The 15,320-nt window shown below is 47.5% G+C and overlaps 2 protein-coding genes across 2 annotated transcripts; both read left to right on the top strand.

Annotated features, from left to right (window-relative positions):
* Window positions 1-6,454: 6,454 nt before the first annotated feature.
* On the top strand, window positions 6,455-14,723 carry LOC127021836 (uncharacterized). Its single transcript, XM_050905107.1, has 2 exons — window positions 6,455-6,898; window positions 11,963-14,723. The coding sequence occupies exon 2, from the start codon at window positions 12,073-12,075 to the stop codon at window positions 13,975-13,977; it is 1,905 nt and encodes a 634-aa protein (XP_050761064.1). The 5' UTR covers window positions 6,455-6,898; window positions 11,963-12,072; the 3' UTR covers window positions 13,978-14,723.
* LOC127021837 (uncharacterized) lies at window positions 6,908-8,773 on the top strand. The gene has a single exon (XM_050905108.1). The coding sequence runs from the start codon at window positions 7,296-7,298 to the stop codon at window positions 8,460-8,462; it is 1,167 nt and encodes a 388-aa protein (XP_050761065.1). The 5' UTR covers window positions 6,908-7,295; the 3' UTR covers window positions 8,463-8,773.
* Window positions 14,724-15,320: the final 597 nt, after the last annotated feature.

Below are 15,320 nucleotides of genomic sequence, written 5' to 3'. Positions count from 1 at the left end.
TTTTATTGTAAAATTTGCAGAAAAAGAGCATTGACAGTATCTATAGAGAGCACTTTGTGTGATTCTTTTTTGCCCCTCCTCTTCTAGACCGGGTTACTGCAAATACACTGTGTGAGCAGTACTATATAACACATCAAAGTAAATACAAACGTATTTCAAATGTTGCACACTAATACTGTGTTGGTACAAATCTCTACTAAAGTTGGTGTATTAAAAATACTTTCATATATTTTATAAATAAGGGGGAAAATTCACATGTACAAGCATTACAAGAGGAGGCTTTTTCAGGCGAAGCTGATTTTTATTTTCCATTGCACATTTTCCAGTGTATGCGTTCAGTGCTGAAAATCATTAGTCGTCTGTCTTGAGACAAATGAACCGGCCTTTTAGCAAGTCTTAAAGGGTAGGGATGTGGGGTTGGCATGCTGTAGCTGTGTACGTACAGGACAGTGCACCGCTGACACCAGCGTGTGAATTAGCCTGTCTATGTAGAGGCTCTTCTATCAAGGGGAAAAGAAAAACCACCCCAAGCCCACCTAGTACGGTTCCCGAGGCTTTTTCAGCAGGTCTTGTGGGGTTGTTTCGATTCATCTGCTGAATAAGCTTTTGTCTGCAGGATGAGTGCAGGATCCTGGTTTTGGTGAGAGCTGGGAGCACACGGAGATTTCAGAGATTGATGAAGTCAGTGGTGGGGGGAACGAGCAGCTGGAAATGCTGTTCAGAGACAAGAGGAGAAAGAGAAAAGGTAAAAAACCACTCAGTTTGGAAAACAGCCCCTGATCCATCAGCAGCAGGCCACTTCATACATTTATCTTAAGGCTTTGCCTGTACTATTTCGCTCGAGCTGTGCTACTTCTCCTCTTCGGCTGCCCTACAAGGCTGCGGCTGGTCCCTGAGCTCCCCTCGCGCGCTTCAACCCGGAGCGGCGGGCAGGAGGAAGGCTTCCCCGCGCCCTCGCCCGGCTCACGGCCGTAGCGGGGTGGGAATTGCCCTCGAGATTCCTGGCGCTATTTCTAGAGTCGTGCTTCATGACGGACTTAAAGGACACGTTGAAGTCCAGGATGAATAAGGAATCCACACAGGCAGATCACAGGCTTGTATGTCCAAAATATAAAGCTGCAGCAAAAGAGGCAGATATTTGTCTATTAAAATGCAAATGAGTATTAAAAAGTTGCTCTCTGCTCTTAATGATTCAGGTATTGACAAAAGTGTTTGAATTTTGTTTTCTTCAGCCATAGCTTTCAAATTTAATCAGAAATTTTCATTAGTTTTCAGTGTCCTCAATGAAGTTTGGGGAAAGAAATAAAAAAGCTCTTAGCCAGCAGTCCCCTCACCTTTTATTTGGAGAGAATAATAATTTGTTGGGTTATTATTTTTGGCCATATGTTTGCCCCAATATTTGTCCATGAAGAAGGGGCAGGACGTTTGGGATGTCCTGTGCTTGGGAAAGCTTCGTGCCTTCAGAGGCGAGAACAGCGTAGTTAGTACACTCCAGGGATGCTGTTAATTTTCCCACGCACACTCAGAGCTACCAGTAGTTAGTCTGTTTTAAACAACGCAAACATAAAGTATCCAGCAAACTGACTCCATGAAGTCCCTGTTTTAACCGCCTCGCCACCTCCTTGCCGGGGTGGACAGTGGTGCCAGGCTCAGTGCTCCAGCACATGGGGCTGGACGAAGCCACTGGATGGGCGCGGGGAAGGACCAGCCACGGACCACCAGCACTGCAACTGCTGCTTTCCTTTCTAAACCTAAAACCTCCCCAAACCTTTATATTTACATCAATCCTCTTTTTTTCCCTTTCCCCCGTTTGATATTCTGCTATACACTACGTGTCTGATGGAGACGGTTTTTAGCTTCATGCAAGACACTTTAGCTAACTCGGCAGTGGGCTCTGGCACGCTTTTCCACTCTTGCTGGCCACAGGGCATGACGCAGGTCCGTATTGCTTTGGTGGTGGTAGCAATGCAGGGCAGGACGATGCTTTCTGCTCCAGCATTTTTCCTGTCCTATTGGTTTTAGAAATTGCCAGTACCCGCTGTGATTTTTGCCGATGTGGTCCACATGTGAGGGGAGAAAGGGCAACGCCGCACCAGGATGTCGTCTACAAACGTGACTGCATTCCCTTCCCCCATTAAAAAATAAAGGCTATTGAAGATATGAAAATTAAAAAAAAAAGAAAAAAGAATCACATAAAGAGTTTTCAGGCTTGAGAAAATGCCTTGCCTTGAGAGAATAAAATCTACTTAACAAATCATAAAGAAGCTGATGTATCTACCGGATTGAAATAATTTTACAGAGAGAAAATACTGAGTAATTTTGGCTATGGGATAAAGATGGCATCCTGCGTGCCAACGGTTGGATGCCAGAGTCAGCCAGCTTCGAAGCTGAAGCTGTGTTTAATACAGAGCTGACTTTGTGCTGAGCAAGCTTGGGAATTGGAAAACTGCCGAGGGAGCGGGGCTCGCTGGCGCTTGCTGTCTGTGTCAGTATGTGGTATCTTCCTGCAGGAGTTCAGCTGTGCTCGACACGGCAGGGAATTTTATTTGCACTAGGACTAGATGTGCTGATGAGCTGGATGAAGAGAACAACCCGAAGCTTAGCTATCAGATGGGATATAGACCATTTCAGATCAGCCACTTGAAAGAAAGGGATGCTAGAGAGGGTAATTAATAAGCTGGTAGTTAGCCTCTATTTGTGGTCCACCAGTATTTTTGACACTATATTTTAAAGCAATTGTCTTGGATTCCATGTAAAAATAATGCAACACTCCAAATACAGATAAATATAATATAGCTGCTCATATTGGATGGTCTGCACAACAGGGTGTTCAGGGCTGGTGTTCGGAAAATTCTGCATGAGTGTTAACTCAGAAACACCTTACAGCAGGTACTGGCCTGCAGGGTGCAGCTGAGCTAAAACAGATGCCTTCTTACTCTTTGCTAGCTTGGTTGGACCTGCCTAAAGAAAAGAGAGGTTGGGAGTCCAAGATGCCAGCCTGGTCTCCCTGCCTGACCCCGCTCAGATCAGGCTTTGCAAGCCCTTGAAGCAAATCCTCTGCAGAAATTATGCACTTCCCTACGCAGAAACTTCCCTCCACTTTCTGGAAGTCAATTAACATGGAGTTTACTGTGGTCTTAAATAAAACATTAAAACCCCTCCCCCTGCAATACTCCTTGCAGTAAAAAAGAAATCTCTTCAGGTAACGCTCCACTCTCTGCTCTGCCATGATTACGGGGTGGTTGAGGTGCCAGCCGTCATTGCACCCTCTTCTTGTAACTTAAAGAGTAACTGGAAAGCACGTGGCTCTTGGGTTGGGCACCCGATGGCGCAGAGAGCGATGCGGCCATCAAGCCACGCACGGCATCACGCACATGCAACTGTGGGGAGAAACCTTTGCTAATCTGGGAATCTGAGTTTTACTTCTGGAAAAGCCAGTATTCTGACCTTCGTAAACTGGGATGGACTTCTTGTTTGATTTAGTGCTTGTCTTGTTTACTAGACGCAGCTGGCTTTCTGCTCTCTGCTGCGCTTACTGTCTTTATCTGATGGTTTTGGACAAGCGTCAGAGACACCATAGACTGCCAGGGGTTAGATGCTGAAGTGCTTAATTAAACAAGCTTCTAGGCAGCGGCAATTTGCATGGTAGAAGCACCACAGCAGGGCCCTTTTTTCTTTCTTTTGGGTTTTTTTTAAGTTGGTATTGGGAACTGGTTAAAAAAAAATGATGACTTTTTTTTGGTCTTGCTTTTTGTCTTGCAACTACGAGCATTTGGAAAGTGTGACCCACAATCCTCCATGTTTCCCAAACTTAAGATGAGACATGCAAGAGCCTTGTTCACCTTTGAGTTTTGTGCCACTAGCATGAGCTGTCATCCCTTGTTCAGGAATTTTCTTTTTTCTTACAATGAGGGACAAATACAATTACAAGAAGGAAAAAAAAAAACCCAAAGGAAACCAGAGCTTCTTTACTAGCCAGTCATGTCTGTGAGGACTGTAAGTCACCCGAGCATCCTGCGTCAAGGTGCCGAGGGTCATGAACAGCACCGCGCGAAGGCACCGGTACATCTTCCCGCCGGGCTGTGCAGGGCTGACCTTCTGTGCCGTACACGCCACTGAACTGAGTTATGGGCATCAATTCAGCTGGTGCAGAGAGCAGATTGGGCCAAGAACATCACAAGTTGCACTGGCCATGCTCAAACCACCCCGCTCCGCCTGTACGGGCTGTAAATCCCACCTCATCGTACTGGGCAGCCACGGGATTTCAGCATCTAAGGTATTTTGGCAAATGCATTAGGCTGGGCTGCAAGAGCCAGCTTGCATTGCATATAATAAAGAAATAAATGAATAGTTGCAGCTCTGTATTTGCAGCCCCCTTCATCACATTCAGCCCGGGCTGCAGCTCAGTCCCACCGCTCGGGATGAGCCCTGAGTCAGCGCCTTTGCATTTTAGGGGCATCCTAATTTTTACCAGATGTGAGCAGAGGTGAGGTTCCTGCCTGCCTGTCTTTTTTCTCTGTTTTCAGGGTCATTTAAAAAATCCTCATAGCCTTGCTATTTCATTCTTTATTTTTAGAGAGCAGTGTTAAAAAAGAACCAACCCTCTTGTTGGAAGCAGGTTAAAAAAAGGGTGACATTTCAGGTGCCTTTTTCTTCCTCTAGCAGAGAGGAGCACTACATTCCTGGGCTCGCTGTGCTTGGCTGGGAATTTGTCCCGTCCTCAACACCAAATATCGCCGCACCTCTCTTGGATAAAAGAAACACACAGGTTTTCCTGGTCTCCACATGGAGAGACTTCCCCGTGTTTTATTTCAGTCTGCTTCAAAAAGTAACAAGGGAAAAATATAAAGAAAAAGTTCTTGCTCCAGAGGGGATTGGGTAAAGCAGGCAGCGGCCGGGCGGGTGGGAGGACACCACGGCGATGCGGCAGAGGCTGTGCCCACATCACGGCTGGGGTACCACGTGCCCAGGGTAGAGATGCACGAAGCGGGAAGGAGGAGTGAAATCCAGAAAGGAGCTTAAAGCATTTGGGGAACAGCAGCTGGTGGTACCTTGTCGTGAAAGGACACGGCTGGCAGTGGGGATGCGTGCGAGGGAGGGCAGAGAGGAGGCTTGCTGGGCTGGGGGGGGATGAGCTCTTAGGAGCAAGTAGCAGCACTAGAAGAGGTAAATATAACATTGATCTCTGCTTTGCTTGCCATAACCTAACTGTATTGCAGGGTTTGGGGGTGGTTTTTTTGGTTAGCCCAAGAGAAAACGTGCAAAGCATTCAGTCAGGGAATAAATGCAGGTTTCAGATGGGAGGCAGAGTGGGAGTCGTAAGCTGGTACGGAAAGCAGGTGCTGGCGGCTCGCCTTGTGGGACGCGCTTCGTTAGAACAAGCAGGACTTACCCCAGGTTTTCTAAGGGAGAAATTATCCGAGCATGTGGTGGCAAGTCATAAAATACACAGCAGACAGGGAAATCCCTGGGGTTGAGTGGCCCAGTCCCAGGGGTTCAACGAAGAGCAACAGGTATGCATGTAACCCCAGGGATATTCACTTAAAATAAAGCCTTGAACGGGGAGGGACTAAGGGGGTCTCAGGGAAAAAAATATACAGACATCATGGCATGCCCGTATCTTTGATGAATAACCAGGTTATAGCACTCATGTCAACTCTTGCATCTCCCCCAGCCTCAGTTCCTACTTTCTTGTTCACTGTGTTGACCTGCTGTAGGGTCATACGGGGAATTAGCCGTTATCTCCTTACAGAATTGAGATCTTGGCCTTTTTATCCGTTTTACGCAGTACCCAGCACACTACCGGGCACTCTAGTAATTAAGACCTAATCATGGTATAAATCAAGTAAATAAGTACTTGTCGACAGGTCATCAGGACTCGTGTGTCTCTCGGGTAAAGCCGTGTTCATGGAGGTCAACACAACCAAACGGCCCAACTCCTTCAAGGCGGGTGCCGTGTTTTTCAATAGCCCTCCTCGCTAAGCCCCTTCTGCAGGGGTGACCGAGCAGCCCTGCAAGTTTCCCATCTCCCACCCATCCTGCGGGCATGCCCACCTCTGCCCACTGAAATCTTTTGGGGCTTTTGTTGATTTTTTTTTTTTGTAGTGGTAAAAAAAAATAATCAAAGTATTAAATGATAAGAATATGTTAATTATTGTCACAGATTCCAAATTAAGGCACTCGTGAGTTTTCTCTCCAATTTAAAAGTGGACGGTTTCTAAATAGTCACTGAACTGCATAGTTAAAGATGTTAAGTAAAAACTCTCACTCATTCAGAAAGTGAAAATATTGAGGGAAATACTAAGACAAACCAGTATTTCCATTATACTGCTGTTTAACCTCAACGATGAACGGAAAATGCATCTGATCTTGGGACGAGCTGTCAACCAGGGACTATTTTTTCCGTGATTCTAGTGTCAGAATACCCAACTGATATATGAGTGTCTGTGAGGGACTGAAAGAGTTAATGTCTGTCAATGTCTCAAACATTGTAGAGGTCTGCATAAGGAAGAGGGCCATTGGCGGGAAGTTGGCTGGCATGGACACAGGGGGTGTGCCGGAGGGTATGCAGTCCTGTGTTCTGGCAGAACCAGCCTGGTAACCCACCACATATGGCCAGAGGCCACACAAAGCTTATCTGAGGAGGGGGCTTGTAGCTCCTTGGAAAGTCCCTAAGACCACCACCCCAATGGGCCGCACATGCTCAGTAGGTGAAGAACCCTCTGGAACACTACCATGTATGTTGAGAACTGTCTAGAATGAACCCATATAAGTCTTCAAGAGGCGTGACTGTGGACGGAGATTTAGACTATAAAAGACACAACTGCAAAGAGCCGGGCGCGCGCCCATCACCGGAGGATTGCCACGCTCGTCGCCGACATCGCGGGATCCAAGGGTGGTGACTATCTCTTTTCTTTCCCCCCCCTCTTTCTTTTCTTTTTTTTCCTTATTCCTCTCTTTTCTCTCTTCTTGTGAACGTTTTGCTGCAACCCACGCTGCCCACTGTTATGCCTTCCGCAGTTTGGATTGTTCGAATAAAGCGTTCAAAGTGATCGTTTGGTGTCGTTTCACCTTAATTTAGCCCGGGGGAATCCCAGAACCTCTACGGCCCTCTGGTCTGTCCGGTCCGGGTCGTAACAAATTTGGCGTAGTCGGCAGGATTCCCTCATTGGTGCTAAAGCGATCACTGGGACTAGGCTTTTACCAAAGCCCCTCTCTGAGAGGAGTCATACACCAGGGGAGACAGTCCTCTGAGGACTAGTACGGGATCTGGTCCCTATAATTGTACACTCATAATGGCCTCCCTGGGAGGACCGATTGTAGATTGTACCCCTCTCCTGGAGAGGTTAGAGGGCTATAGCGCCCGACCTTCTCTCTCTGGTATGACTTGGGCCCACAATAATTGGCACGATCCACAAGCGGTAGCCGACAGAATTTCCACCTTGGCTAAAGAACGAAAACTGAAACAAGGAAAGGGGAAGGCAGTAGTTTGTGCGGTTTTAGGAGCAGCTCTGGTGGCAGCACAACGGAATAAACACATGGCCCAACACGTGGAAGGGGAGACAATAAAATCCCTTCAAGATCTGGTGGGGGCTCTGCAGGAGCAATTAGGAAATGAGACAAGACATCTCTCTGATCAGCTTACCGCCGAGCGGGTGACTAACCAACGGCTACACACCGCTTTGACGGAAGCTTTGGAGCGGGAGCGAATATTGCGGGAACAATTAGATGAAATCCGCTCCCCAATTGTTGTAGAAAATTCGGATGCCGATTCTGACGAGGGGAAAAATCCAAAACCGTTATACCCTCTTAAAGATCTAGACCGTATAAAAGAAATATTTTCCCTCGGGGAGGGAGCTGTAATGCGACCTTTAATTAAAACTGAGACTGTGGATGGTGGTCAAGGAGGACCCCAACAAGTTACCACTCGTATCATTCCCTATTCTCCCACTGATTTGGGTAAAATTCAGGAGAAATATTCCCGGGGCCCCCGAGAAACTGAAACTGAGTATGTGTGGAGAGTGTCTCTTACCGGGGGTGACCGTATCTTGCTGAGTGAGGACGAGGCGAGAGGATATTGGGGTCCGGGAGTTTTTCTAACCACAAATGACAATAGAGAACCCTGGTCCCTGACCCAAAGAGTGGCATACTGGGCGGGTGGATTGGATCCCATGGAAAGGGGAGACCCCTTCTCGATTAAAACGCCTACGGCGGGGCACATTTTAGAAAGTGTACAGAAAACTGCGTGCCTCCAGTTGATGCATGACCGGTTATTGGTTCCGCAACAGCCCTCTCCCATGCAATATGTGGCAGACCCCGACAGGTTGCATCCCCTTATAAGAGGATTACCTGATGCTTTGAAATTATATGCGGTGCAACTACAAGATCGGTTGAGGGCGCCTCGACCCCAGAGAAGGGGAGCCCCCCGGAGACGACATGGGGAGAGGTGGCACAAGAATTGATTAATTACGGGAGACGGATGGGATTTACCGGCCAGGGAGAGACAAAATCCAAGGCGGACCTTAGGAGGGTGGAAGGCAATGGGCGAATAAAAGCTGCACCCCCGAAGCCGACGCGGCCCCCTGATAGTAAAAGATATGTCTTATGGACAGAAGGCATCTCAAAGGGGATTCCCAGGGAGGTGATGGATGGGTTACCCACCCCCAATCTGGAAAGTTTGGTGAAAAGCTGGGACAAAATAAAGGAATCCCCATCTCCCTCAAACCCCAAGGATTTTGTTCTCCCATCCCGGGAACCTGAAACAATAATCCCATCCGCCCCCCCCGGGAGACTGCATTGATAGATCTGAGCGTCCCGGAGTCGGGAAACCCCCTCCGCCGTCCCCAGTCGGTGAGCCGGGGGATGGCCGGTGGATCTATTTAAGGAGGCTCACAGAAAACGACAAAGGGGACTTGTTAATTACCTTTCCCCTGGGTCCCTTTAAAACTCCAGTCACCTTTTTAGTAGATACCGGAGCCCAGATGTCGGCTCTCCGGGAGGACGTGGCTAACCGCTACGGGATAGTGGCGGATAAAAAGCGAATTTGGGTTACTGATGTGTTTGGAAATTCCAGACCTCAATCGACTGCTCGAGTAAAATGCTGGTTGCCTGGGGACGAATCCCCGATAGAGGTTTTGATGATATTGGGGAGGTTGCCGACGAACATCTTGGGACTTGATTTGCTCCGAGGGCGTGCTTGGGTGGACTCGAAGGGAAAAGAGTGGGTGTTTGGTTTACCGACAGTCACGGTGCGACTGTTACAATCCGCGCCGGAATTACCCCCGTCTAAGGTTGTGAATGTTAAACCCTATCCTCTCCCTCTAGGAGCTAGAGAAGGGATTGCTCCTGTGATTTCAGACCTGAAAGAAAAGGGAATAATTATCCCTGTACATTCCCCCTATAATTCTCCCGTTTGGCCTGTCCGCAAGCCAGACGGCAGATGGCGGCTAACAGTCGATTATCGGCACCTAAACGCCAATACAGGCCCCTTAACCGCCGCGGTGCCAAACATAGCAGAACTAATCGCAACCATCCAGGAACAAGCACACCCGATTTTGGCAACCATTGATGTAAAAGATATGTTCTTTATGGTTCCCCTGCAGGACTCAGACAGAGAGCGTTTTGCTTTCACATGGGAAGGTGTACAATACACATTCACTCGCCTTCCCCAGGGCTATTGTCATTCACCGACTATTGCCCATTATGCTTTAGCACAGGAACTTGCCCAAATTACCCCCAGGGAAGGAGTCAAAATATATCAGTATATTGATGATGTGCTAATCGGTGGCCCTGATGTTTCCGTGGTAGGACGGACTCAGGAAGACATAATTACCCATTTGGAAAATTTAGGACTCCAGATTCCAACAGGGAAAATACAACTCCCGTCCCCTGAAGTGAAATTTCTAGGCATCTGGTGGAGGGGAGGAACAGTGTGCATTCCCTCAGAGACCTTAACTACCCTCCAGCAAGTGAAAGCACCTGGTAACAAAAGGGAGCTTCAACACGCTTTAGGCCTACTGGTATTCTGGAGAAAACATATTCCGGACTTTTCTATTATAGCTCGACCTTTATATGACCTGACGAGGAAAAGGACCTCTTGGGAGTGGACCCCTGTCCATGAGGAAGCCTTAAAACTATTGATCTTTGAGGCTGGGGTATACCAGGCTTTAGGGCCAATACACCCGACTGATCCACTCCATATTGAGCGGGGCTTTGCCATCCACGGCCTATCAATACACATGTGGCAGCGTGGACCTGAAGGACCAACTCGCCCTGTCGGGTTCTACTCGAGAAGCTTCAAAGATGCTGAAAAACGATATTCAATTTGGGAGAAGGGTCTTTTTGTAGTTAATCTAGCCCTACAGGAGGCTGAAAAAATCACAAAGCAACAACCGATTATTTTGAGAGGGCCCTTTAAGGTCCTGAAGCCAGTGCTGGCTGGGACCCCACCCCCGGCGGGGGTTGCACAGCGAGAAACAGTCAGGAAATGGTATGCACAATTAGATCACTATTGTCATGCACGAAGGGTAGAAGAAGGGGCACTTAAGGTACTCCAAATACAGGAGCCACCTGATAGCCAATCCAACCAGGATACCCCTCCTTCCCTTATAAAACCAGCTCCTCCATTTGAACCTCATTTGAAAAATGTGTGGTTTACTGATGCGTCCTCAAAAAGGGAGGGAAAGGTGTGGAAATATCGGGCAGTAGCCTTACATGTTGATTCGGGGGAGCAGATTGTAACGGAAGGGGAGGGAAGTGCTCAGGTGGGGGAGTTGGTGGCAGTGTGGAGTGTGATTAAAAGAGAAGCTGAGAACAAAGAATCGACTTTTATTTACACAGATTCATATGCTGTATTCAAAGGATGTACCGAGTGGCTCCCCTTCTGGGAACAGAATCAATGGGAAGTTAATCGCATACCCGTGTGGCAGAGGGAAAGGTGGGAGGAAATATTAGAGGTTGCTAAGCAGGGGACTTTCTTGGTGGGATGGGTAGCCGCACACCAGAGGGGGGATCACCCAGCCCATATTTGGAACAATCAGGTAGATTCGCTGACACGTTTAGCTCCAGTGGCAGTGGAAGCCGAAGAAAAAGAGTGGGAGCGCCTGCTGGAGTGGTTACACGTGAGACGCGGTCATTCAGGAGTTAAAGATCTTTTCAGGGAGGCTGGTAGCAGAGGCTGGCCTGTAACTCGGGAACTGTGTAACACGATCACTTCTGCTTGCAGTCAGTGCCGCACCCGATTAGAGCGGCATCCCTTGCAAAGACCCCCTCTCCACTTACGGGATGGAAAGGGTCTCTGGGAAACTTGGCAAGTAGATTACATAGGTCCTTTCAAAAAATCAGAGGGAAAACAGTATATTTTGGTTGGGGTAGAAGTCGTCTCCGGCCTTGTTCAAGCCGAAGCAGTGGCACGAGCTACCGGGGAAAATACGGTAAAAGTGTTAAAGCGATGGTTCAGTTACCTACCCAAACCTAAATCTATCCAATCTGACAATGGCAGCCACTTCACTGCCGGGGTGGTTCAAGAATGGGCAAAGGATGAAGGAGTTCAATGGACATTTCATACCCCTTACTATCCCCAGGCTAACGGGATAGTAGAAAGAACGAATGGGTTATTAAAACATGCTCTCAAGTTGCACAGTGCTGGGTGGCCTGCACGGCTCCCGGACGCTGTGGCAAAAGTTAATAACAGGTGGGGAAAGAACGGATGTCCCAAACTCACTGCTTTCTGTCCGAAACCCCCCTCTTCACTGCCGGGAAAAAGGGAAGATGAAGACCCAGAAAAACCCCTCCATTATCCGGGACAGCCAGTTTTGGCTGATCTGCCAACTATAGGGGAAGTACCCCTCACTCTAAAAACCCCACTGAATCTTTACACATGGGTGGCTACTGACGCCCACGGGAAAGACCATCGCATTCACACCCGATGGATAATCCCGTCTTTCTAATATATGTATTACAGGTTGACAGAAGCCCATCGTGGGACTTAGGGTTTCAGTTGTTCAGCGGGTCATTCTTTGCATTGTTTGCCTGATCCTGTTAGGCCCGTTGCTGTTCTTTATTAGGGAATAGATGGTGTGGGGAAAGTTTATATTCTTACTTTGTGAATGTATAATCTTGTCTCAATCAACGGGGAATCTGAATAACCAACCCAACCTGGCATGGGAATTGATTACTGGTTTCGTCCGAATCTGGAATCGGACAGACCAAGGGTTTTGCGTGGACCTCCCTACGTCCGCGTCAGAGGGTCTCAAATTTGCCGTTATTTGGTTAAATCTCTCACGAGTGTTAAATTCAAAATTAGAAATGTTAAACCAAAAGTGTATTCAGAATACTCTCTGGAAGGAACAATGTTTGTGGGGAACTGACTACGCACCTTCTCTGGGGTGGGAAGCTGACTACATACCCTCTCCGGTAGCCTATAAGTTTCCAGTTAACACGACCTGGAGGGATATGTGGAAGGCTACATGCTGGAAGCAACAGCTCTGCATAGGAACTATGAGTGCTACCCTTGCAGCCCGAGAGGGTTGGACAGCATGTCCCCAGGAAGTGCAACTCCCTTGCATGTCTGTACTGAATTCGAAGTGGTGTCCCCGGGAGGAGGAGATCCCTTGTAATCTGGTACGTTGGTGGGACCCTCCCCCTCACGGTGAACCCCTACAACATGAATATAATGTTCCGCTATCCCCAGGTTGGTGTATTCAAATTCCTCGCAGATGGGGTAGCTATGCCCACCAGAATCGTTCTCGCTATGAATACGCTTGGTCCCTTAAGCATGCTTTACTTGATCCAGACAATATAATTGATGCGCAGGAAATAGATCCCCTACCCTATAAGAACACCCCCTTAATGACCTGTTCACGGACCATTGGTTGTGAATCGTTAACATGGGACCCTATAGAAACATGGTATGTCTCAGAATTGCGAACTTTCATTCGGGATATGTGTACTTGCTGGGGTTTTCCGGTACCAGGATTTAAACGTAGAGACCCCAGGTGTAAAGGGCCCATTACCAGTCGAAAAACTGCATTAAAATGTGGAGTCACACTTACCCACGAAACCAAGTGGAACCTTGTGTGGAAAGGAGGAATCGGAGTAACTAAATCCTATGACCCATTAACGTGCTCCACTATGAGATATCCATCCCCTCAGGGCACCTTTTGGGCATGTTCGAATGGGAAAATGTACTCACACCTGCATGTACACGAAATGGCAGGTTTACGCTGTACCATCGGCGTTCCAACAATGTGCCCTTCTAAAGTGTTCAATTTCTCAGTGCCCCATCATAACAGAAGGCGCCGGGAAAGTGATGGACCCAAGACGCGACCTGAGTGGGCAGTGCATGGAGTTCAGGTGCCTGATTATTACACCTGGGGCATGACAACATCTCTGATGTTGGAGAATATATTTACCCCATATGTGACCCTTAAAAGGCACCAATTCGTTTTAGAAAATCTGACCTGGCAAGTACACGTCCTAAGCAATTGGACCCGTTATGCTTTCGGGGAAACAAATTTACAGGTTCAACAAGTGTCTAAAATGGCTTTGCAAAACAGATTAGCTTTAGATATGTTATTGTTAAAGGAGCAAGGTGTATGTGGAATGTTAAATCTCACCGATGGAGAATGCTGTCTCACCATACACAATGCAACTACCACCATAGAAGAAGCGCGAGAGAAGATGAGAGAGGTAACAGAGAAAACCGGAGAACTTTTTCAAGCGATGCAGCCCAAGGATCGGTTTAACGGCTGGGATCCGAAAACTTGGCTCACCTCTCTTGCAGGCTCACTGGGACTTACAGGTTGGGGAAAATGGCTTGTAAACATTGGTCTCATGATACTGTGTGGATTTTTATTTTTGATAATGGGCCTTGCAATAGGCAGATGTATGATCTCTCGCTTGCTATCCCCCATTACATCTATTCGTCAAGTACGGATCACAACGGTCGAAGAAGACCTTAGGGAAAGTAACTTTTGAATATTGTTATAATGTTAGGGCTGTGGGTTCCTGTTTTGCCTATTCTTGTTACTCTTACCTTGTGTTTCCTCCTTCTGCTGTCTGTGAAGTCGCCACCCTGGACAAGGATTGTATGGACAATGTTTGAGCCACGGGGTGGTGTGAGGGACTGAAAGAGTTAATGTCTGTCAATGTCTCAAACATTGTAGAGGTCTGCATAAGGAAGAGGGCCATTGGCGGGAAGTTGGCTGGCATGGACACAGGGGGTGTGCCGGAGGGTATGCAGTCCTGTGTTCTGGCAGAACCAGCCTGGTAACCCACCACATATGGCCAGAGGCCACACAAAGCTTATCTGAGGAGGGGGCTTGTAGCTCCTTGGAAAGTCCCTAAGACCACCACCCCAATGGGCCGCACATGCTCAGTAGGTGAAGAACCCTCTGGAACACTACCATGTATGTTGAGAACTGTCTAGAATGAACCCATATAAGTCTTCAAGAGGCGTGACTGTGGACGGAGATTTAGACTATAAAAGACACAACTGCAAAGAGCCGGGCGCGCGCCCATCACCGGAGGATTGCCACGCTCGTCGCCGACATCGCGGGATCCAAGGGTGGTGACTATCTCTTTTCTTTCCCCCCCCTCTTTCTTTTCTTTTTTTTCCTTATTCCTCTCTTTTCTCTCTTCTTGTGAACGTTTTGCTGCAACCCACGCTGCCCACTGTTATGCCTTCCGCAGTTTGGATTGTTCGAATAAAGCGTTCAAAGTGATCGTTTGGTGTCGTTTCACCTTAATTTAGCCCGGGGGAATCCCAGAACCTCTACGGCCCTCTGGTCTGTCCGGTCCGGGTCGTAACAGTGTCATAGGATAACTAAATGGTCATTAATTCAATTTAAATTCATTTCAATTAATCACTGTGATTAATTAATTTATTAGCTAGGAATTAATTGTGAATTGGTGGAGAACACGAAGGGAGTGGGAAAGAAACTGCAGACGAGGAAATGGAGTCTCTTTTGGACAGAGCTGAAAGGCAAAAATGAGTTGAAACATTTTTTGAGTATATATAAAATTTCTGTGTCATAAAAAAAATAAAATCAGCGTAACAAATGTGCAGCACTTTAATGTCAGATTTGACTGTCATTGGAACTGTTCACAAGTAGTGTGGACAATCTAAGTTGTACTTCATTTGCTAAGTATGATATATAACCATTAGGATAATTTAGAAAACACATCACCAGAACTTGGGCTGAAGAGGGAAGAAAGGGAACATCTTTGGAAGGTCCAAGTGGGATTTTTCAAGTGAACGCTATTCCAATATTTTGCGACAAACAGGAAGAAGTGAGGTCTGTTACACATCTTTCACAGCC

Source organism: Gymnogyps californianus, chromosome 14 (genome assembly GCF_018139145.2).
Source record: "Gymnogyps californianus isolate 813 chromosome 14, ASM1813914v2, whole genome shotgun sequence".
NCBI classification, from domain to species: domain Eukaryota; kingdom Metazoa; phylum Chordata; class Aves; order Accipitriformes; family Cathartidae; genus Gymnogyps; species Gymnogyps californianus.
Note: the sequence above shows the minus strand (reverse complement) of the source record. Positions and strands in the feature narration are given on the sequence as shown.

Excerpts from the sequence above, each read along its gene's own strand:
- LOC127021837 (XM_050905108.1), top strand. The coding sequence starts at position 7,296 with ATGGCCTCCCTGGGAGGACCGATTGTAGATTGTACCCCTCTCCTGGAG.
- LOC127021836 (XM_050905107.1), top strand. The coding sequence starts at position 12,073 with ATGGTGTGGGGAAAGTTTATATTCTTACTTTGTGAATGTATAATCTTG.